The sequence below is a fragment of the Triticum aestivum genome, chromosome 7B (assembly GCF_018294505.1).
Source record: "Triticum aestivum cultivar Chinese Spring chromosome 7B, IWGSC CS RefSeq v2.1, whole genome shotgun sequence".
Taxonomy (NCBI): domain Eukaryota; kingdom Viridiplantae; phylum Streptophyta; class Magnoliopsida; order Poales; family Poaceae; genus Triticum; species Triticum aestivum.
The window spans coordinates 290,482,849-290,506,851 of NC_057813.1; the positions used below are offsets into that span (position 1 = coordinate 290,482,849).

The 24,003-nt window shown below is 52.5% G+C and overlaps 1 protein-coding gene across 2 annotated transcripts; it reads left to right on the forward strand.

The window, feature by feature from the left end:
• Positions 1-1,909: 1,909 nt before the first annotated feature.
• Positions 1,910-23,570, forward strand: LOC123160385 (uncharacterized). 2 transcript variants are annotated; one of them, XM_044578208.1, is made up of 5 exons: positions 1,910-4,161; positions 21,844-22,475; positions 22,546-22,765; positions 22,881-23,073; positions 23,160-23,570. In XM_044578208.1, exons 2-4 carry the CDS (start codon positions 22,159-22,161, stop codon positions 23,016-23,018), a joined length of 675 nt encoding a protein of 224 aa, XP_044434143.1. In that variant the 5' UTR covers positions 1,910-4,161; positions 21,844-22,158; the 3' UTR covers positions 23,019-23,073; positions 23,160-23,570. The 2 variants fall into 2 exon arrangements, with proteins under 2 accessions (XP_044434143.1, XP_044434141.1); XM_044578206.1 differs by lacking the exon at positions 1,910-4,161 and adding an exon at positions 21,311-21,545.
• Positions 23,571-24,003: the final 433 nt, after the last annotated feature.

Below are 24,003 nucleotides of genomic sequence, written 5' to 3' on the forward strand. Positions count from 1 at the left end.
AACACCTCGACGTCCCTCATCCACCGCATCGGTTCAGCCACCCCGTCCTCCACCCCCAAGGAGTTGCCCCGATGTTCCCCTCATCTTTCTCTCCACCTCCATTCCCACACCACCGTCTTCACCTGCACCACTGGAAGAGCAACATCATCACTGATTCCTCAGATGAAGCTGAGGCCTAATATGCGCCACGAAAGAGGTTCTACACTAATCACCGCATTTTCTTCTTGATTCAATCTCACGGTGTTATCGATGGTCGGTCCTGAGCCAACATGGCACGGCTCCATCCACGGCGGCGTCGCCGGCCACATCCTCCATGGCGTCGATCCCTCGGCGGCGAGTCCACATCGGTAGGAGCTGCTGCTGCTTTGGCTCTCGCTCGCACTGCTACTCTACTCTTGCTCTCAATCCCCTGCCTGGTTTGCTCTTGCTCTTGCTCTTGCTCGCGCTGCTGCTCTCGCTCTTGCTCTTGCTTGCGTTGCTGCTCTCGCTCTTGCTTGCATTGTTGCTCTCGCTCTTGCTCTTTCTTGCGTTCCTGCTCTACTCTTGCATGCATTGTTGCTGCACGAGCAGCAGATATTGCTCTTGCTCGAGCCCCTGCAGCTGCTACCCGAGATGCTGCTACACGACCAGCTGCCCCGACTCTCGCACGTGCTGCTGCTCCGGGCGTTGCTACTACTACTGCTTTTCTGCTACTAGTGCGTTTGGTTTCGACAGTAAAATTCAGTTTCGACAGCAAAATTTAGTTTCAACAGTTAAATTCAATTTCGACAGTTAAATTCAGTTTTGGCAGTTAAGTTCATAGATGAGCGGCTGATGTATTTTACATCTAACACTTCGTGGTTATGTATTTTACGTCATCTATTGGAGATGCTATTAGATTTCCACTCAGGTTAATGTTGTCTCTCTTGTCTTGTTTCAGTCTCGCCGTCGTACAACTCACTGGAGCTGCTCCAACGACGAAACCCTCACTACTGGAAACTGGGAATTTGCCATCAGCCAGCTCTTTGCCATCTGCCAGCTGATGGCAAAGAACGTCTTTACCATCTGCTTATAAAAAACAGATGGCAAAGAACTGACAGACGGCAAAGAACATGGTTGCCATCAGCCAATTCTTTGCCATCTGCTAGTGGATGGCAAATAATCTTTGCCATCTGCCAGCAGATGGCAAAGAGGTGGGTAGGGGTCCAGTGCTGTAGCGGCCTATCAACCCACCTCTTTGCCATCTGCCAGCAGATGGCAAAGAATCTTTTCCGTTTGTTGACAGATGGCAAAGAAGTGGGTGGGGGCCCAATGGATAACGGCGCTGTAACGGCCAGTAGCCCCACCTCTTTGCCATCTGCCAGCCGCTGGCTAATGGCAAAGATATGGGCCTTTGCCATCCGCTGGCTGATGGCAAAGAGGCCTCTTCTTCTAAAAAAAATTCTCCTCCCCTCTCTCCCAGCCCGGCCCCACCCCTCTCTCTCTCTCTCCCAGCCCGGCCCCACCCCTCTCTCTCTACCCACCTCACCCACCCCACCACCTTGCCTAAAAAACACCCACCACCGCAGCTGCGCGCCCCAGCCGTCGGACGACGTGCAGCACCGCCGCCGGCCCGCCACCGCCCAGCACCGCCGCCGGCCCGCCCCTCCCCGCCACCGCAGCCCTCCCCGCCCCTCCCCGCCACCACATCCCGCCCCTGCGCCCGTCCCTCCACCGTTCCAGGCGCGGCGCCGCCCCCGGCCACCGCGGCCCTCCCGGCCACCGCGGCGTGCCCCCTTCCCGCAGCCCTCCCATCCACCAAGCCAGGCCATGGCGCCGCCCCCTTCCCGCGGCCCTCCCTGCCACGGTGCCCTGGTACGTTTCCTCAATTTGTGCGTGTTTCGGCCGGTTGAAATCCATGAGCAACCCTGGAGCACGGCGCGCGGTTCGATTTGGTTCGGTTGTGTTAGGGGCGCTAACAGGTTGGTCGATTGGCGCGCCATGTTGGGGCTCCGATAGATTCCAACATTAGGGGCGCTGTTTTGGTCTTCTGAAGACGGAGATCAGCAGGGAGTATTTCTGAGATGGATGAGTTGCTTCTACTTTCAGAAGATAAGGATTTGCTCTGTAGTTTGTGCTGGCGTTCTAGTTCCCAAATGTTGATTGTAAATTTTTACTATGGATTCTCTACTAGATAGCATGGGGAAAATGTTTCTGGACAATTTGATCCCGAGTATACTTGCATCCGAACAAACATTTTGACTTAATCATACTTGAACAAAAACACCACTGATTATCGATTACTCAGAAATGACAATTTAACTTTCTGCAAAGAAATATAAAATTAAAGAATGATTTAAAGTGCATCACGAATCAGTTTTTCAATGCAATTTAATCTTGCGGCTCTCATCCAAGCCTGATTACCTTGTGCTCCGGTGGTGTGGACTGAATCAAAACAGTATACCATCAGATAAAAAAATAACCAAAATGAAGCTGCATTTGTCTCTGTAAATCTTCCATATGCATAGCAGGAGGCCTAGTCTGGAAACAAAATACATTCAGTCTAAACTTTGCAACGATCTTGAGTTTCTCCGAAGTGTCATGACAGCAGTGACCCTGGGCGTTGAACTGAAATTCCAACAAGCTTTAGCTGCTCGGGCGAGCCATGGCAGTTGTGGTCCTGGGCACCACCAGCTGAACTTGAGTATGGTTGACAAACGAGGCAGCAGCGGTTGCGCGACACAGGGGGAAATCTCCAGCGCCAGTTCCCTTCAAGCCATCCACCTAGCCAACCTAACAGCTTCCCATGGCATGCAGGCAAAACAACCTGCTAAAACCACTCTAATCATGCTTAGGGGGTCGTTTAAATGGTATTGAAAAGGTTAGGGGGTTAAGTAACTGGTTTTGGACTTCATGGGGTGGAGTGGCCGGTTTGTGAAACCTCAGGGGGTCATATGTACTTCTTTTGGAATCCGTGAGCAAGTTCCGAGTGCCATCGCGTGCTCCGCCCCATGCTGTTTTCGAGTGCGACGGGGATCTGGTTTCCTGTCGGTGCTGTGCTGCGAGGACTATGAATGCCGCACCAGTTCTACGTTTCCGTGATGGACTTGGTTTGGATCCGGATGTGAGGTGCTTTTCTCTGTCCATCCGTTCAGGGGGCAGTTTATTTTAGGGGATTTAGCGAGGCTTTGGCCTGGATTTCAGGTTTTTTAGTGCGAATTTTCCAGCATCTCTGAAATCCCGGACACCAAGTTCCAGGCCAGTTGCAGGATTCATGGATGCAAACAGTTGTGGGTTGTATAGGCCGGCAGTCACATGATCCAAAATCAGGGATGAAATCCTCATAAGTAAGTAGTACGTGCATTAGGAACCTTGTATATATAAACTGAATGAATTGGTTCATTTAATATATAGGTGATTTATTTATAGCAACACACATCACACCTCCATTAATTAGTTGTTACTTCCTTCCTTAATTTTAGTAGGTACTAGGTGATAAGATAACATTCAGTCTGCTGTTTTCTGAAACTGGTAGCTAGAGACATGATCCCTGCACTAGTTACAAGGTTCTGCACTGCATTGGGAAATGTTTTTGTTTTTGTTTGATCACATGCCTCGGCATGCATGCTTGATCATACATACGATACGACTGACTGCCCCAACTAAGATAATCGGCGCGTCGAGTCTCTCGTAACTCGTATGCCTATTCTGTATGTGATCAAAAGATTTTATTACTATATAGTAAGTAGAAGTGTTTCTGACCTGGTGATCTTCCTGGGATTTGCCTCAATGTTTGGCTGTTTGGTGGGCCGCAAGCTAATGGGAAGTTGTTCGCCATGGTCCATGGTATTTGTGGTTTAGGTTTAGTTGAAACCGGGTGACAGTCTAGCCCGACCCATTTTTTAGAAATAGAAAGCATACAGTCGCCGGTGTGGTTTTTTTTGGACATACAAGTGTCCTCTATTTATTTCTCAGGAAATGTGAATGATACCGAATTGGAAAACAATCAAGTACTAAATAGACACTCCCTATTTATTTGTGAATTATGAGTTAGGTCATATATTTTCCAATTTTGTTATGAAAAACATCATATATATTTGCGTTGATCGGGTGGATTTAAATGTGCAGTTGTTTCATCGCTGTGAGGGTCTGGTGTTCAACGACCTTCCCGTGCATTCGAGAGCTCCGCCCCTGCGTTCGTGGGTGAGAACAAATGACATCTCCTCCTATCCCCCTTCATTTGCTCTGTTCCAGTCTTCATGCCGATGAAACTTGCTAGCTATAGGTGTATTCAATCATCAGTATGTGTGACCACTATGCGTCTCCCGTTCGAAAGGGTTACATCTATAAATATGCATTCATTTGCATATTTATAACCGTAATTCTTTCGAATTGTCCAACGTTATCCATGGATAGCCCAAGTATGTGTAGATTGGGTTCGTTTTCCCATATGCTCTGCTCTGGATCCGATGCAAAATTTCGTCAGTGCCTCTCTGTTGTTCTCCGGGTACACGTCCTCTCTGCTTGTTGCCGAGACGTGTATTAGGAGAACAGCGGGGAGGTGCTGCCAAAATTTTGTGTCGGATCCGGAGCAGAGCATGGGAAAACGAACCCAATCTACACATACTCGGGTGGGATTAGGACCTATCTTTAACTATTAGCGTCTAGGTTGCATGGACGTAATAAAACTGAGAAACTCTATTAACTGATGAATATGGTTTGCTGAGTTATGTATGTATTTCTTGTGTGTCCAGTAGCTAGGCAAGATGAGTGATCGTGCGTGGATGTACACCGGTAACCCTAGTCAGAAAGACATGACCCCTGAATGGATGACAAAAACCAAGGGTTTTATCAGAGCCGCATTTGCAAATGGATAGAAAACAACCTGGTGCCCCTGTTTCGAGTGTGACAACTATCGTAAGATGTCAGAGTTTGAAATGATCAAACACCTGCAGAAGTGGGGTTTTACGCCCGGTTATACGATGTGGACATTTCATGGTGAGTCTGCCCAATGTTCCAGAGCTGAGGAGGGCCGTCGTCGCACCGACGAGCATGGTACCGGGATGGAAGACATGGTGCAAGACTTTGATGATGCTCGGGATTTGGATGATGAGATGGAGGAATCTGCAAAGGCCTTCAATGATATGTTGGAGTCTTCGAAGCGTCCTCTCCATGAGCACACCAAGCTTTGTCAGCTGGATGCCATCGCACAAGTAATGGCTCTGAAGGCTCAATTCAACTTGGGCAGAGAATGCTATGACGCGATAGTGACACTATTTGGATGCTTTCTACCCAAAGGCCATATAATGCCTGCAAACCTGTACTAGTCGGACAAAATCCTCCGTGTACTTAAGATGCCCTATGAGAAGATAGATGCCTGTGAGAATGGATGTGCCTTATTTAGGCTCCAGTATGCGTACTTGAACTATTGTCCCATTTGCAAGTCTTCCAGGTATGTTGAGGTAGACAACGGTATGGGTGAGAAGAGTCAGACCAAAATCCCCATTAACGTTCTTCGGTATATGCCAATCATACCAAGACTTCAATGTCTATTCATGGTCGAAGAGACGGCCAGACAGATGACATGGCACAAATTGGGAAAAAGAACCGAACGGGATGCAGATGGGAATCTGATGATGGTACACACATCGGATGGTGTTGCATGGAAACACTTCGATGCATTGCATGATGAAAAAGCGGCAGATCCAAGGAATCCTCGAGTAGCCGTCAGCACGGATGGGTTCAATGTGTTTGGTATGATGGCAGCCCAATACAGTTGTTGGCCTGTATTTTTCATTCCACTCAATCTCCCCCCCGGACAGATTATGCAAAGAAAGAACATTTTCCTGATGTTGATAATTTCGGGGCCCAACTATCCGGGGAAGAATATGAATGTGTACATGCAGCCGCTTAAGGATGAACTGCAAGAAGCTTGGGATAATGGGATCAAGACATACGACGCCGCTACAAAAAAAACTTCCTAATGCGTGTGTGGTACATGTACTCGATGCATGACTTGCCGGTGTATGCGCTATTCGTTGGCTGGTGTGTGCATGGAAGGTTCCCGTGCCCCACATGCAAGGCAGCTCTTGAGTTTCGTCAGCTGCAGGCGGGTGGCAAGTATTCTTGCTTCGACATGCATAGACAGTTCCTGGATCCTCACTATAAGTTCATAAAAGACAAGAAGAACTTCATCAAAGGTAGAGATGTCAAAAACTCTGCACCACCTGCATTGACAGGCCAACAGACCCTGGATCAGTTAAACACTCTCGAGCCGGATCCAGAGCGTCCAGGGTATTTCAAGGGGTATAATACGGAACACGCCTGGACCCACAAGACATGCTTGTGGGATCTGCCGTACTTCAAAGACCTCCTTTGCCCACACAACATCAACGTGATGCACACTGAAAAGAATGTCGGCGAGGCCCTCTTTGGTACATTGTTCGGCATAGAGGGGAAAACGAAGGATAATCCTAAGGCTAGAGTCGATCAGGAGGCTCTATGTGATAGACCGCTACAAAACATGAAACAACCAAAAGGAAAGAATAACTGGGCGAAGCCAAAGTCATGGTTCAATCTTGGAAGGCCGGTTATAAGGAAAATACTCCTGTGGGTGAAAAAGGAGTTGATGTTCCCCGATGGGTATGCATCGAATCTAAAGAGGGCAGCGAGCCTTGAAAAATTGAAAATATTTGGTCTCAAGAGTCATGATTGGCACATATGGCTTGAGCGGGCAATGCCGGTGATGTTGCGTGGCTTTATCCCTGAGGATGAATGGCTAGTACTGGCAGAGCTGAGCTATTTCTTCCATGTTCTATGTGCGAAAGAATTATCGCCTGGCTTGCTAGAAGAAATGGAAGAGTTGGCACCGGAGTTGATCTGCAAGTTGGAGAAGATCTTTCCACCTGGCTTCTTTAATCCAATGCAGCATTTGATTTTGCATCTCCCGACCGAGGCACGATTGGGGGGGCCGTGCAGAATCGTTGGTGCTACGCAACTGAGAGGATGCAGAAGACGCTTCGAGCAAAATGTAAAAATAAACGTCGAATTGAAGCATCGATGGCCGAGGCATTCATTACTGAGGAGGCGGCAGACTTTGTGACAGCACACTACAAAGCGAAAAATCGTCATTTGCATAATCCGAAGCCTCGGTACAATGTTGGCGACCCTAAAAAGGGTGGATCCAACCTCAGCCTATTCAAAGGGAAGCTTGCACCAGCCGGTGCTTATACTCCCTTGTTGTTGGACAACGACGAAAGGCGGACCATTACGTTGTATATCTTGAACAATCTAACAGAAGTGCGGCCATACATCAAGTAAGTTCTCGGTACATTGTTTTGCAACCTCTACTTCATTTGAACTGCTCTTATTCCTGGATATTTGATACAGTCGATACGTCGCCAAATTCTCGTATGGAGCGGTTATCCAAAAGGATTCTGTCGAAGAGTATGAGCTTCTGGCAATGCATGGAGGCGGCTATCCTGGTTTCATCTCTTGGTTCAAACAAACGGTAATTTCCATTAGACCATTTCATTTCTTCTTCTAATTTCTGGCTAATGCCACAACCCTTTCATATTAAACTTGTAGGCTAGTTCAGAGTCTATGGACGCCGAATTGAGACAAGTCGCTAATGGTTTTGACTATAAGGTCCATTCATTTGACAAATATGACATCAACGGGTATCACTTTCGTACCTATGGCAAAGAGCTATCTATGGCCGACCGAAAGTCTACAAATTGTTGTGTCTCCACTATCGGCGAAGGAGATACCGAGTATTATGGAAGAGTTGAAGCAATTTATGGACTTCTATTCTATGGTGCAAACCCACCGAACGTCGTAGTCTTCAAATGTCATTGGTTCCAGCCGAAAGAGAGTAGAAGGACCCATGAACATCTAGGGCTAGTCGAAATCAAACAAAGTACCCATTTGGATGTTCCCGATGTCTATATTACGGCTCAACACGCAACCCAAGTTTTCTATCTACCATGGGCCTGCCAAAGTGATCCAAATCTCGAAGGTTGGGATGTCGTTTATGAAGTGCCGCCATGTGTTAGACCACCTCCCCCCAATGAAGAGGATTACGAACCTCACGTTAATACAGACACATATGAAGGAGAATTGTTCCAAGAAACACGTCTTTCCAAAAAACGTTTCAAGAACCGCTCACCTCATAACATTCAAGTAGACAACGGCAGTGAATCCGAGCCTGAGCAGGAACAAGAAGAGACGGAACAAGAAGAGGTTACTGCTGCGGATGACCTGTCAATGCTTGACCGATTACATGCAGGAGGCCTTCCAGATGTTGATGAATTTATTGATGATGATGATGATGAGCACATCATTACTGATAGTGATGAGGATGATGCATTTATTGACCCCGAAGAATATATAGACGATGATGATGCATTTATTAATGATGACGATTGTCGGGGAAACAGATCCACGAATACCTATGGGGCCGGCGGACCGAGCCCCTTTCGGTTCGGCGGGGGGCGGAGGTCGCATGAAGAGCAGATTGAGGCGAGGCACACGAGCAGTTTACCCAGCTTCGGAGCTCTCCGGAGAGATAATACTCCTACTGCTGCTTGTCTGATTGTATTGTGTTCTTGCTCGAGTGCGTTGAGTGCTACAGTACACACGAGGCCGAGCGTGAGTGTTCTCTGGTTCCCCACCAAAGTGAACCCCCCTTACGTTACGCATGGGCCTCCTTTTATATGCTCAAGGGGTCACCGACAGGTGGCAACGCAGAGAAGGGTAAAAGTGGAAAAGGGGTTGCGGTTGGTACAACCACCTGCACAGTGCATCCTACCTAACCCTAATGGCATGGGACAAAGGCATTGAATGCCCGTCTGCGTCGCCCAAACAGTGTAAAAAGGGACCGTCGGGGGCGCCACCGCTCGCCATGATGGCAGTCTTGTCAGCTTCGCATGCCACCGCGCACTGCTGGCTGCACAGCCTCTCGCCACGCGCGCCTGGAAAGGCCCCCAGGGCGACACGTTGGTGGATGTGCTGGAGCGTGGGTACAGAGTGGTAGCCTGCCGCAGCAAGCGCCTTGCCGCGGCCGTTGTCTTGTCGGGTCCGGAAGCTTGTCGCTCACCGGGCCTTGCCAGGACGCGCGGCGCGTCGCGGCAAGTTCCTTGAAATGCCTTGGTTGGCCTTCCCGGCAAGCTCCTCTTGCCGGGGCCTTGTCTCTTGAGCTTAAATACTTTGTTCTTGAATGGCTCCAAAGGAACCACGGAGGACCTTGGCGGTCACCCGGCAAGCCTTGCCGCGGGGTGCTGCAACTGCCTATGCACAAGTTCGGGATACTAGGGTACCCCTACTCTAGTACACCGACAGGAGCCCCCGAGCCTGGGCCACACACGATGCCGAGCGTTGTTGGGCCAGGCCCAAAACAGGGCACGGGCACACGCGTCCTGGGTTATGCCGAATCTTGCTCCGTATCCACCGCACCCTCTTCGAACAACACACGTTGAATGCGGCATCGTGGGAGAGATCGTGGGTGGTTTCTTTATTCGGAAGGGCGAAACGTCCGCCCCCTCCCTCTTTATAAGCAGGGGAAACAGGGGCAGTTCACCCACTTTGCCGGTTGCTACTCCATTCTCGTAAATCTCCGCCACTCCCCTCCTTCTTCTCAAAGCCGAAAGAGAGCAGCGCTCCGCCCCTCATTGCCACCGATGCCACCGACGCCGTCGATCTCCCTCGCCACCTCCGCCATGGCTCCGAAAGCCGACAAGGGGAAGGGCGTGAAATCGGTCGTGGCGCTGTGGCTCGCGGCGCTGCGGAAGGAGCAGGCCGTCTTCCCCCCTCAACTTGACGCAAAAGAGATGAGGGAGTACTACTACCTCTTCTAGTCGATGGAGACGCGAGCGCATCCGCGCACGAAGGTACTCCCGGCCACCGCTTCGAGATTAGCTCCGAACGGGTACCCCTTCTTCGCGCTGTTCTTCTACTGTGGGCTCTGCCCGCCCTTTTCTGAATTCTTCTGTGACATCATGAACACCTACGGGTTCCGCCTCCTTGACTTCACCCCCAATGCCGTTTTGACCATGGCAGTTTTCGCACATCTGTGCGAAAACTTTGTCGGAGTCCACCCAAATGTGGAGGGTCAAGAGAGGAGAGCCCCTTCTTCATGCCCCGGGTCAAGAGAGGAGAGCCCCTTGCCAGAGGAATCGCTTGGATCTTGAGAACTGGCAAGAAGGACGCCTATCTGGAGGGAGAGCTCCGCAGCAAATGGGAAGAGTGGAGGGCAGAGTGGTGTTGGATCGTCGAGGAGAACCCGCAGCCTTTCACTGCCTTGCGCCAAGCCCCAGTAGTGCGCGGCAATGATTGGAGCAATGTGGCCCCGGAGGACGACAGGCTAAAGATTGCCGTCACCCGGATCCTTCGCCTCAGGCTTGCCGGGCTCACTGTAGGCGCAGTTGGCGCAGACTTTCTTCGCTGCCGCATCGCCCCCCTGCAGGAGAGGAGGAGACCAGCCTGGGAGTTCCAAAACTCGGCGGATATCATGAGGCTGCGCCCGGGCCTCAATTTCAACTTCACGGTCTAGGAATTGGACGCAATGCTTCTGGAGCTGTTCAAGCGCGACCCTCAGCACCCATTTATGTTGCCGCGGAGTGTCGTTCCGCTGTGCAACAATTCTTCACTCGACCGCATCCGCGCGATGATGCCGTTGTGCGACTCACGCGGAATCGTCCCGACCTGGCAAGAGCCCGCCGACGATGTCGTGCGAGATTTCTTTGACGGCTTGGTCGAAGTGCCGGTCCGCACTGACGAACAGAAGAGCCTCACCCGTGACACCACCGATGCGGAGATGCAGCGCATCGCCACCAGGCTGGAAGAGGCGGCGGCAGCTGCTGCCGCGGGTGAGTTTGGATTCACCTTGGAGGAGGCTGAGGCAGTGGAGGCGGCAAGTCTTGCCGAGCGCGAGGAGTTTGCCAGCGAGGAAGGGCTTGCCGGGCCTGAAGATGAGCCGAGCAAGCCCGCCGAGGGCGCGGGCGACCCGTTGCAGATCGGCTCTTTCTCCTCCCCACCTTCAGCCAGCTCACTGCATGCGGAGCCCCCAGCCCCACCAAGAAGGCGTCTCCGCAGGGCCGGGGACGTGGCAGGGCGGCAGACGAGTCAACAGCCGTCGCAGCGCACGACGCGCTCGACCGCGGCAAGCACTGTTGCCGCGGGAGCACCTCACGCCGCTGCGGCAACCGGAGCGGGATCTTCCCGGTCCACCGCGCCTGCTCCTGCCAAGCGGGCAAGGGAGCCTACTCCTCCGCCTCGCCGCACCGGAGGTGAGCCGGACTTCGATCTCTCCGCGCTCAGCTCCGACGACAAAGAAGAAGAGTAAGATCCCCTTGTTGTATTTATAATCCTTCGATCTTTGTTGTCTTTGTCTTGTATCTGATTTGCCGTACTCTGAACTCATGCCTTTTCAGGACTCTGGCCCAGAGAGCGGCAAAGAGAGCCAAGGCTCCGGTGATTGTCATCGAGGACGACCCCGCCACGACGGCAGAGGACATGTCCGAGACCACCTTGTCGGACCCGGCAATCATTTCTCAAAGCAGCCCCTAGCGCAGCCCACCACGTAAGTACATAGTTTACTTCCTGCTTTCAGGCGTGCGTGGGTGCTCTTCTTTTGCTGATATCTGTCTATTGGTTCGTGTAGGAGCAGAGCAGCCTCACCAGGAGGGCCCGTAGGCCGCTCCCGAAGCGCTATCTGCTTCGACTATGCCGCCGAGGGAGAATTCCCCGGCAAGGGAGCGTTCCCCGGCAAGGGAGAATTCTCCGGCAAGGGAGAATTCTCCGGCAAGGGGCAGTTCTCCGGCGGGGGACAGCGCCAGTGATCCTCCGATGGTGGAGACCACGACTGCAGATCCCAGCACAGGTACCCGTTTTGCTTGAAAACTTCCCTTGGGTTCTTCTTCTTCTGATTTTCTTTTTGAATATTCGCTTGACTTCTCTCCCTTCTTCGGTCGTCAGATCCACCTGCCACAGAGCCAATGGAAACCGAGGCCGCCAGTGAGGAGAACGCACGCGGCAACAATGACGACGCCGCCGCCACCGAAGAAGAGGCCGGCGCCGATGATCCCGCTGGCGAAGAGGCCTCCAAGGCTGCCACCGCGGAAGCTGGCGAGGAATCTGGCGATCGCACTGATGGCCCCGAGGCCGCAGGAGCGTCAGGCGCTGCACCGACCGCTGATCCCTCTGCCGTTGCCGCAGCGCCAGGCTCCGAAGAGCCCCAGCCCGGTGCCTACTTGAAGGCCGGCGATGGCGTCTTCATCAAGCTCCCCTGGGCGTCGAGCTCCAGGGCGCCGGTCGAAGGAGAAATCTTCGACGAAGAGGTGCTCGCCTGCGCTGGGCTAGCGCTTGTCGACGCGCCAAGCAGCAGCAGTGACGAGCCTGAGGAGGAGCGGCTGCTGCTCAAGCTGCTGTCTCTTTACCGCGCCCGCCAAGCCAAACTGGCGTCCCGAGAGGCGCTTGTCGCGAAGGCGGGGGTAGATATTGAGAAGCGCGCAGAGGAGCTTTGGGGTCTCAGGCAGGAGGCGCTCCGGTCTCTGGCGGAGGAGCGGGAGCAACTTCTCGAGGAGCGGAAAGCCTTCCTCCTCGAGAAGGCTGAAGTTGAAGAGAAGCAACGGCTTGTCGCCGAGAATCTATTTGCGCAAGAAGGAGAGTTGGTGCAGCGCAAGGTGAACCTTGACAGCCACGAGGAGGAGCTTGTCGCGCGGGAGCAAGCAATTGGCGGGGCGCTCAAGGAAGCAAAGGATGCTGCCGCAGCTGCCGAGGCCGCCAAGAAGGAGCTGGAAACAAAGGTGGGGCAGCTGGAAGCAGATCTCAGGGCGAGTGGCGAGGAGCTTGCCGCGCTCAAAAGTGAGCGTGAGAAGGATGCTGCCGCTCATGGTGAACTGCAGGGCCTTCTCGCTGAGAGGAGCAAGGAGCTCAACGCCGCCAAGGATTCCAATGCGGATCTCGAGTTGAAGTTGGCCACTTTGACTCAGACGCTGGACGGCGCCAGGGAGCGGGAGGTGGCCTTGTCGGAGAAGATCAAGGTCGACGAGGCGCTGCTGGCGAGTGCTGCTGCCGCCCACAACGCCTTCAGCGAGACAGTGGAGCATTGGACTAAAGGTCTTGTGGATGCTGCCGCAGCCATCGACGGGGAGCTGGCACAGCTGGGGATGGAGGATTTTGGGTATCCCTCCGACGAGCATCTCCAACCCAGCGCCAAGCTCAGCCTGTTCTTCAAAGGCGTGGTGACGGCCCTCCAGCGACTCCGGGGGAGGATCCCAAAGCAGCTGGCCTACGAGTTGCGCAGGATTTGCGCGGGGGCTCTCCAGAAGGTGCTGATGAAGGTGGCCTTCCGCAATCCAGGCCTCAACCTCACCAATGTCCTCAAATCCTTGCCGCCGGACGCTGATCTGGATGCGCTCAAGGCCCTTGTCGCACCCATTGTGGACAAGGTGAGCGAGATCAAGAGGGTTGAGGGCGATTGCATAGATTAGGCCGCCCGTTTTCTCTTTCTCTTTGTCGCTGCTGGTCATGTTACGAGAACATCTATTAGAGCCGCGACATGTTATTTCCTTTACTAGATTCCTTCCTTTCTATGTTTTTACCCTACGCTTTTAGGGAACTTGTCGGCGCAGGCACCCGAGCCGCGAGCGCTGAGTGCGGGACGTCAGCAGCCTGCTGGCGGTGCCGCTTCCAACAAGAAACCTTGTCGCGACTAGCTGCAGCACACTTAAGTTGTTGAGCGGACTCGAAACAAAGTAAGGGTGCAACTAGCTACGAGTTGGTTCCTCCGCGCACAGGTTTTCCATACAAAGCACGGTCGTTCGAGGAAGATAACTTAAAAAATTAAAACTAATTGCTCAAACTTTGGCAACTTAGCTTTTCTGTCGTTTGCTTCCCGACAAGGCGAAACTTCCTTAAACGATGCCTGGTCCACACCATTATCTTCTCCTTTCCCTCCCGGCAAACTTGTGTGCGAGGGAACCTTCCTTTCCATTGTTGAAAAAAAGAAAGAAGAGAAAAAAAAGATATGGAGCCTTTCGGCTTGTTATTGCTTACCGGGGGTAGGTGCTGCACAAAGTGTCAGATAACGCATGTAAGGAACAATATAATGCATGAAATTGACAAGATGTGTGGAGCACATGAGCTTTACTTATGCACGGGATCTGCGCCCGGCTTTATACAAAGGATTACATGCAACATCGGCAAGACTTGTACAAAAGGTGGTTGCCGGAACAGGTTCCGGCAACCGCGCCCTACGGGTAAAACTTATGAAGATGCTCAATGTTCCAGGAGTTGCTCACCGGAATGCCATCTTCGGTCTCAAGGCGGACAGCGCCAGGCCTAGTGACTCGTTTCACCCGATAAGGGCCTTCCCACTTCGGCGTCAACTTGTTGGATTTCTTGGCGGACTGAACGCGCCGAAGAACAAGGTCGCCTTCCTTGAAACTTCTGGCTTTAACTTTGCGGCTATGGTAGCGGCGCAAAGCTTGCTGGTACCGAGCAGCTCGTACAGCAGCCTGAAGACGGTCCTCCTCAAGGAGCAGCGCGTCATCTTGTCGCAGCTGCTCTTGCTCAAGCTCATCATAAGCGAGCACTCGAGGTGATCCGTATACAAGTTCCGTGGGGAGAACTGCCTCTGCTCCATAGACTAGAGCGAAAGGTGTCTGGCCAGTGGCTCGATTTGGCGTCGTCCTGATCGACTAAAGAACCACCGGCAGCTCCTCAAACCAGTTCTTTCCACACTTGTGCAGCCTGTCGAAAGTTCTGGTCTTGAGCTCGCGCAGCACTTCAGCATTTGCCCTCTCTGCTTGACCGTTGCTTCTCGGATGAGCAACAGAGGCGAAGCAGACCTTGGCGCCAAGATCTTGGACGTACTGCATGAAGGTGCGGCTCGTGAATTGCGTGCCATTGTCGGTGATGATCCTGTTAGGGATCCCGAAATGGCAAACAATCGACCTGAAGAACTTGACTGCTGACTGTGCTGTCACCTTCCTCACTAGTTCCACTTCCGGCCACTTTGTGAACTTGTCGATTGCAATGTACAAGTACTCAAAGCTCCCGACAGCTCGGGGAAAGGGGCCAAGGATGTCGAGCCCCCAGACTGAAAATGGCCAAGATAAAGGGATCGTCTGAAGAGCTTGAGCTGGCTGGTGTATCTGCTTGGAATGGAACTGGCACGCTTCACACTTGGTTACTTGTGCAGTTGCATCCTGGAGGGCTGTCGGCCAAAAGAAACCTTGCCGAAACGCTTTGCCGGCAAGTGCTCTTGCGCCAATGTGGTGACCACATATGCCTCCATGTATCTCTGCCAACAGCTCCTGTCCGTCCTCCTGGTGAATACACTTCAATTTCACCCCGTTGAGTCTCCTTCTGTACAGTGTGTTGTCGACAAACTGGTACATACTTGACTGCCGGGCTACTCTTTCCGCTTCTTCTTGTTCTTTGGGAAGTTCTCCTGTCTGAAGGAAATGAACAATCTGATGTGCCCATGCTGGAGCTTGCGGCTCGACAACAAGGACTAAAGGCACATCTGCTGCTGTGGGAACATCCGCTTCTACGGCAAGAACCTGCGGCTCTGCCGGAGCTTGATGTCCCCCGGCAAGTTTGCCGGAGCAAAGCTTGCCGGGAGCGTCTGCTTCAACGGAACAAACCCCATGGCTTGCCGGAGCAGACTGCTCCTCAACATCTTTGGTGTTGATCTTGAGGACCTTCTTGGTGGCGGCTTCGGGGAGCTCTGCCGGAAAATAGTCACCAGAAATCAACTTCCTCTTCTTGCTCTGTCCAGTTGATGGCGTTACGGATGGTTGAGTCAGCTTGTGCACAAAGATCCCTGGTTCCACAGGTAACTTCAGTGCGGCGCACTTTGACGGGACATCGGCAATGTCGTTCTGAGCTATTGGAACATGTTCCATCTGCAGACCGTCAAAGTGCTCTTCTAGCTTTCTCACTTCATCAACATAAGCTTCCATTAACGGACTCTGGTAATTCTTGTTCACTTGGCGGACGACAAGTTGTGAGTCACCCCTGACAATGAGCTTCTTGATCCCAAGGTCTGCTGCGATCTTGAGACCGGCAAGCAATCCTTCATACTCTGCAGTATTGTTCGTTGCTTGCTCCTTGGGAAAGTGCATCTGGATTACGTACTTGAGGTGCTCTCCGGTGGGTGCCACAAGTAGCACGCCCGCACCAGCGCCTTGCAGCGAGAAGGCACCATCAAAGTACATCAGCCACTCTTTGCTTGCTTCCTTGACGGGGATGCTCGTTTCTGGAATCTCTTCATCTGGTGTTGGCGTCCATTCTGCTATGAATTCTGCCAATGCTCTGCTTTGGATAGTTGAAGTGCTCTCAAACTTGAGGCCAAAGCTCGACAGTTCCAGTGCCCACTCGACAATCCTGCCTGTTGCTTCGGGATTTTGCAGTATCCTCTTCAGCGGAAAACGAGTGACGACTGTGATCTCATGTGCTTGGAAGTAATGGCGCAGCTTTCTCGAGGCCATGAGGAGGCCGAAAAGCAATTTCTGCACACCAGAGTACCTTGATCTAGCCCCCTGCAGAAGGGAACTGACAAAGTAAACTGGGCGCTGCACCATTCTCTTCTGCATCTTCTCATGCTCCTGCGTAGATCCATCCTTATCGGGACCAGAGCTTGCCGGTGAAGTCCCTTGCTTGTCGCTGGATGCACCTGCCGTGGTTTCTGGCTCATCATCCGCCTCCCTCTCCGCCACTAACGCAACACTAACCACTTGATTGGTTGCCGCTATATACAACAACAACTTCTCTTGTGGTTTAGGTGCGACAAGTGTTGGAGTGGAGGACAGGTATCTCTTCAAGTCCTGCAGCGCAGCCTCCACCTCCGGAGTCCATTTCATTGGACCTGGCTTTTTCAAAATTTTGAAAAATGGCAGGGCGCGCTCAGCAGACCTAGAGTTAAACCTACTGAGAGCAGCTACGCAACCGGCAAGTCTTCGTACATCCTTGACGCGCTTTGGTGCTTCAATCTGCTCAATGGCCTTGATCTTGTCGGGATTGGCTTCAATTCCCCGCTGAGACACGAAGAACCCGAGAAGCTTGCCGGAAGGGACTCCAAACACACACTTCTCGGGGTTAAGCTTGAGGTTGATCTTGCGCAGATTTGCAAAGGTTTCGTCTAAATCTTGAACCAGAGTTGCTTTGCCCTTGCTCTTGACCACTATGTCATCCATGTAGGCTTCCACATTTCTGTGCATTTGCGGTTCAAAAGCGTCATGGACTACCCTTGCAAATGTTGAACCAGCATTCTTTAAACCGAAGGGCATCCGTACGAAATAGTATGTGCCACATGGGGTGATGAATGCGGTCTTCTCCTCATCCTCTTCTGCCATGAAGATCTGATGATATCCTGAGTACGCATCAAGAAATGAAAGCAAGTCACATCCGGCCGTGGAGTCAACAATCTGGTCGATGCGCGGCAAGGGAAATGGGTCTTTGGGGCAAGCTTTATTAACATCGGTAAAGTCAATACAAAGCCTCCATTTCCCGTTTGCCTTACGCACGACTACAGGATTGGCCAACCACGTAGGATGGGGCACTCCTCTGACAAGGCCTGCTGCTTCCAATTTCTTGATTTCTTCTGCAATGAATTCTTGGCGCTCCAATGCCTGTTTCCTGACTTTCTGCCTGACGGGTCGCGCATGAGGACAAACGGCAAGATGGTGCTCGATTACTTTCCTGGGAACACCGGGGATGTCAGACGGTTGCCATGCAAACACGTCGACGTTCGCCCGCAGGAAAGCAACGAGCGCGCTTTCCTATTTAGGGTCGAGAGTGGCGCTGATGGTGAAGGTACCACCAGTGCCGTCCTCCTTGGCGGACACCTTCTTGGTTTCTGGTGGAGCTCCCATTGTCTTCTTACACTTGCCGGTGGATCTCGATGGTGCGTCCTCGACGGTAGCGCAGCACTCCGAAGAGGTGTGCTTGCCGGAGTGGGCATCAGAGCTCTTGCCGGACTTGGTCTTCTTCTTCGCCCCGGGAGCTTCAGCGGCAAGTGACTTGCGATCTGTTGTGGCTGCTGCTTCCGGTAGATCTTGTCGGCGCAGATAAGGGCATCCTTCTTGTCGCCAGGGACGGAGATGACACTTATCGGGCCTGGCATCTTCAGTACATTGTATGCATAGTGAAAGGCTGCCATGAACTTGGCGAGTGCTGGACGGCCAAGTATCCCATTGTAAGGCAATGGAAAGTCAGCAACGTCAAAAGTGATCCTCTCAGTTTTGAAGTTCAACTCGCTGCCAAATGTTACTGGCAATGTGATTTTTCCCTTCGGCTTGCTCCTCCCCGGATTGATTCCTTGGAACGTGCCGGTCTCTTCGAGCTCGCTATCAGGGATCTGGAGTTTATGGAGCACCGCGGAGGAGATCAGGTTCAAGCCGGCCCCGCCGTCAACTAGCATCTTGGTGACCTTGAGGTTGCGAATAGTTGGTGAAACCAACATCGGCAAGCACCCGACCGTAGTTATGCGATCAGGGTGGTCCTCAATATCAAAGATGATAGGCGTGCTGGACCATTTCAGAGGCTTGCGTGACTCGATGGGTGGTTCTGCTGCATTGACTTCCCGCACCCACTGCTTGAGCTGGCGGTGTGAAGTATGCAGAGAAGCACCACCGTCAACGCACAGGAACTCTGTGGCTTTCTGGAACTCCTGCTCATCGGTCTCATCTTCATCCATATCTTCATCGTCGTTGTCATCTTCATCCTTGTCGCGGCCGCGGGGAGGTCTGTCTCCTTGCCGCTGCTTGGCCTTGCCGCGGCGTCCTCCTCGGCCGGGATGTTTCTTGCTAGCTCCTCCAGCACCTTCCTGGGCTTTCTCCTTGTCGTGCCGCTCGTATTCAGCCTTTTGCTGCTCAACAAGCTGCTCGACCTTCTTACAGCTCTAGAGGTCATGGCCCTTGGTGCGGTGGATATTGCAGTATTGCTTGTTGGTGCCGTCCTGCTTGTCGGCGATCGCCACATCTGCGGCAACCTCCTTGCCGGAGCTACCAGCTTTGGGCTTCTTGCCGGACTGCTCAACGACCAGCACCTCTTTGCCTCTCTTCTTCCTGTTGTTCCGCCGCCGGTTCTTCCTTGCCGGGGCAGTCTCCTCACTATCAGATCCTGTTGCTCCTGTATTCTCTCCGGGGAGTTTCCTCCCTTCTTCAGCACGTGCACACTTGTCGGCCAGGGCATATAGCTCACTGACATCTCGGATCTTGCACATCGCCATCTCCTCCTGCATCCTGCGGTTTCGCACGTTTTGATGGAACGCGCTGATTACCGCAGCAGGGTGGACATCTGGGATGTTGTGCTGTACACGGCTGAATCTCTGAATGTACTTGCGCAGGGGCTCTCCTTCCTTCTGGGCGAGCAGATGAAGGTCACTCTCTTGGCCATGAGGCTTGTGGCCGCCTGTAAAGGCGCCGAAAAACTGATGGCATAGATCTTCCCAGGAGGATATGGAGTTGTCCGGCAAGTGCATGAGCCAGGATCTGACATTGGGCTTGAGCACCAACGGGAAGTAGTTGGCAAGGATCTTGTCGTCCCGCCCCCCAGCAGCTTGCACCGCGATGGTGTAGATGCTGAGGAACTCCGACGGATGCGACTTGCTGTCGTACTTCTCTGGTACATCTGGCTTGAAATTCTTTGTACTGGGCCACTGGACTTGCCGCAGCTCACGAGTGAACGCAGGGCAACCTACCACATATGGCAAGTCGCCTGGTTCCCTTGGCGCATGCACGTCAACAGAGGGCCCATCGCGCTTGTCGGATTGACGTCGCGCTTCTCTCCGGTGCTCGATGCGAGTACGAGCGTCTTCTTGCTGTCGTTCGTGAAGAACTTGGCGCTGATCGCGACGAGCTCGTGGATCTGATGATGCGGTGGAGTCGCTGTCGAGGTGGATCCGATGAGTCGGCGATCTTGGCCTTCGGGATGGAGAGTGCATGGTGGTCGCACCCCCACCGGTTTCGTCGCCACCGGCTCGTGCCTGGCAGTCCTGCCATGGCCGTGATGCACTTGGCTGCCGCGGAGTGTCGCTGTTGGCAAAGCCGATGAGACTCTGAATGGTGGCCCTCCATTGGTTGATCTTGTCTTCCGCTGGAGGGTAATCCAGGAGCAGTTGAGCTCGCGCCAAAGCTTCTGCTGCAGTGGTGGGCGGCAGTGGCGAACGGTGCGAGGAGCGGGATATGCTCGGACTTCTAACTATGTTAGAAGGAGCAGCATCCCGTCCAGGCGACCATGTCTCGCTCGTGCCAGCATGTTGGCGTGCATGCTGGTCTTGAGCACCCCGAGATCCACCAGCTCGATCTTGGCCCAACAAACGTATGGTACTGCGAGTACCTTGACGCTGTCGGTCCTGTGCCTCCTGAGATGGGCGAGGAACATGTACGGACACTGAGGTCTGTGCAGCCTTGTCCTTGGACCTGGCAGCATCGTAAGCTTCCTCGTCAACGTCCGTTCTTCCGCCGGCGTCCACTCCACCACCCATTTGCTCCAGTGGTGGTGGAAGTGATGTGGACGGAGCAGCTTCCGCCGAAGTCTTCTTCTTCGGTGGCATGTCGATGAAGATAATGAAGATCTAGCTCGTGTGGACGCCGGATCAGGTTCACACAACCTCGACGCCCCCTACCTGGCGCGATAAAGATGTCGGGGAAACTGATCCACGAACACCTATGGGGCCGGCGGACCGAGCCCCTTTCGGTTCGGCGGGGGGCGGAGGTCGCACAAAGAGCAGATCGAGGTGAGGCACACGAGCAGTTTACCCAGCTTCGGAGCTCTCCGGAGAGATAATACTCCTACTGCTGCTTGTCTGATTTTATTGTGTTCTTGCTCGAGTGCGCTGAGTGCTACAGTACACACGAGGCCGAGCGTGAGTGTTCTCTGGTTCCCCACTGAAGCGAACCCCCCTTACGTTGCGCATGGGCCTCCTTTTATATGCTCAAGGGGTCACCGACAGGTGGCAACGCAGAGAAGGGTAAAAGTGGAAAAGGGGTTGCGGTTGGTACAACCACCTGCACAGTGCATCCTACCTAACCCTGACGGTAGGGGACAAAGGCATTGAATGCCCGTCTGCGTCGCCCAAACAGTGTAAAAAGGGACCGTCAGGGGCGCCACCGCTCGCCACGATGGCAGTCTTGTCAGCTTCGCATGCCACCGCGCACCGCTGGCTGCACAGCCTCTCGCCACGCGCGCCTGGAAAGGCCCCCAGGGCGACACGTTGGTGGATGTGCTGGAGCGTGGGTACAGAGTGGTAGCCTGCCGCGGCAAGCGCCTTGCCGCGGCCGTTGTCTTGTCGGGTCCGGAAGCTTGTCGCTCACCGGGCCTTGCCGGGACGCGCGGCGCGTCGCGGCAAGTTCCTTGAAATGCCTTGGTTGGCCTTCCCGGCAAGCTCCTCTTGCCGGGGCCTTGTCTTAAATACTTTGTTCTTGAATGGCTCCAAAGGAACCACGGAGGACCTTGGCGGTCACCCGGCAAGCCTTGCCGCAGGGTGCTGCAACTGCCTGTGCACAAGTCGGGATACTAGGGTACCCCTACTCTAGTACACCGACAACGATGAAGATTAATATTATAGTTCATGTCAGGTATTCCATTATTATTATATACATATATATTATTAATTAGTTCAAGTTTTAACCTAGCTAGCTCTAAAATGAGCTATACTTAGCATTTATTCCTCCAAAATGAATTTGTATGCTTAGCTAGCTCAAAAATGACATAACAACCTTAATTAGCTCAAAACTGACTTTAACCTAGGATGGCTCTAAAATGAGCTATACTTAGCATTTATTCCTCTAAAATGAATTTATATACATATTATTATTCATGTCAGGTATTCATTTTTTATGTTGTACTAATTTCGTTTACTCTTTGTCATTCCAGGTGTTGACAGATGGTGGGCGCAAATCGAGAGCGCTCTGGGGCTCCTACCTCGGTGCGTGGTGGGAGGGGTAGTTCCATTCCCCCCATAGCCTCCAGAGAGCGCTAGATCTCAGTTTGCAGAGTCCAGCGACGGTCGCTTCTTCTTCGGCCGGGAGAGGTCGGGGTGGTAAGAAGAAGGAGAAGGCTGCTAGAGGTGGATGTGGCGTCGGGAGAGGTAGGAAGGCTGCTACGCCTTCCTTGCTGCCACCCCCAGCTGAGTCACCCGACCACAGGGCTGCTCCGTCTGAGATCGAGCCATCTGAGGTGGACCCGTCTATGGCAGACACGCCTACGGCCGACGAGCCTCGGGCCGACGACGAGCCTCGGGCCGCCGAGCCTCGGGCTGCCGAGTCTTCGCCCCACGAGACTCCAGAGCTCAGACGGGGTCACGCTGAGTCGGAGCTGAGCCCATGGGAGGACTGGACGGAGTCGAGTGCACATGGTTGTGTTCAGGGTGGAGACTATAGTCCTGATAGCTATAGCGAGGGTGAGTGGGTTGAGGGGCGCAAAGTCTACCAGCGTGGTCGTACAAAGCTCCCGCCCACCCTGGCGACCCCCGACCAGAGGTGGTTGATTGCGCCTAACGGGGAGAAGTAAGTGTTTTTAACCTTTTGCCTTGACGTTTCTTCGAATATCTAATGCGTTGGCCTTGTCATACTGCAGTTCTTGGACACACGAAGATGGTGTCCGCAGGCCCAACACTGTGCTTGGTGTGATTTGTCGCCAGTGCTTCCCGGGGTGGGTCATGTTGCCCGGTGAGGGCCGGGTTCCAGAGCTAGGAATGACCTGGGAGCACTACTTGGCTGCCCCGGCCCCGCCGGAGCATAGGGTCGGCGATGTCGAGTGCGACACGGTGGCTGACATTGTGATCGCCACGTTTTGGGTAATTTCTCCTTTGCCATTTACGTTGTGTTTTCTTCTTTGATTGCATACCTTCTACATGTGTTTTCTTGTTTGATTGTAGACCTTCTAATCCGTGTTTTCTTGTTTGATTGCAGAACTTCTACAGGTGTGCTGAGGGACACGAGGAGGCCGTGGCTCGGGTTATCGACGCCGAGTGCAGGCGCCTACTTGGAAACTTTCAGCACGAGGCTCGAACGCAGGCTGTTAGACTACTTAGCACAGACTGGTATTAGGAGGAGAAAAGAGAAGTGCCGTGACAAGTATCTGAGTAAGGAGAAGTACATGAAGGTAATTACCTATTCTTAAGGCCTTGTACTTAGTTTCCTTGATTTGATTCATAGGCGTAGCGCTCAAATTTCTCTTGGTTAACTTAGGTGCCTCCGAGATGGTGCGCGGACAAGATGGACTGCTGGGAGGTGTCGATCATCAGCGTGTCCCAAGTGTTTTGCTTAATAGAGTTTTGTTGTGATGCCATGTTGTATCTACACATATCATGCATAATGTGTGTATGTTTGAAATGCATTGTATGTGTGGGATTTGACACCTAGTCGTGTGCCTTTGGTAGCCTTCCATACAGGGAAATGCCTCCTAGTGCTTCCACTGAGCCATGGTAGTTCGCTACTGCTCCGGAACACATGGATTGACCGGCATGTGTCCTTCTTTGCTCCTGTGTCTGTCCCTATGGGGAAATGTCACGCGGTGTATCACCGAAGTCCTTGTATCTTGCTACGACTTGTTTGCACTCGCTAATGACCGACACGTGCATTGCTGGGTCATGTATGCATGTCCCTGTACGTTTATGCCACCTTGGTTCTATGACTAGTCATGTCGGCCCGGGTTCTCTACCATATGGATACTAGCGACATAATCATATACTTAGCATTTTTTCCTCCAAAATGACTCAATATGCTTAGCTAGCTCAAAAATGACATAATAAGCTTAATTAGCTCCAAAATGACATATTTAACCTAGGATAGCTCTAAAATGACCTATACTTAGCATTTTTCCTCCAAAATGACTTAATATGCTTAGCTAGCTTAAAAATGTCATATTTAACCTAGGATAGCTCTAAAATGACCTATACTTAGCATCTTTTCCTCCAAAATGACTTAATATGCTTAGCTAGCTCTAAAATGATATAATATGCTTAAGAAATGACATATTTTAGGTCCTAAATGACTTCATATGCTTAGCTAGCTCCAAAATGACATAATAACC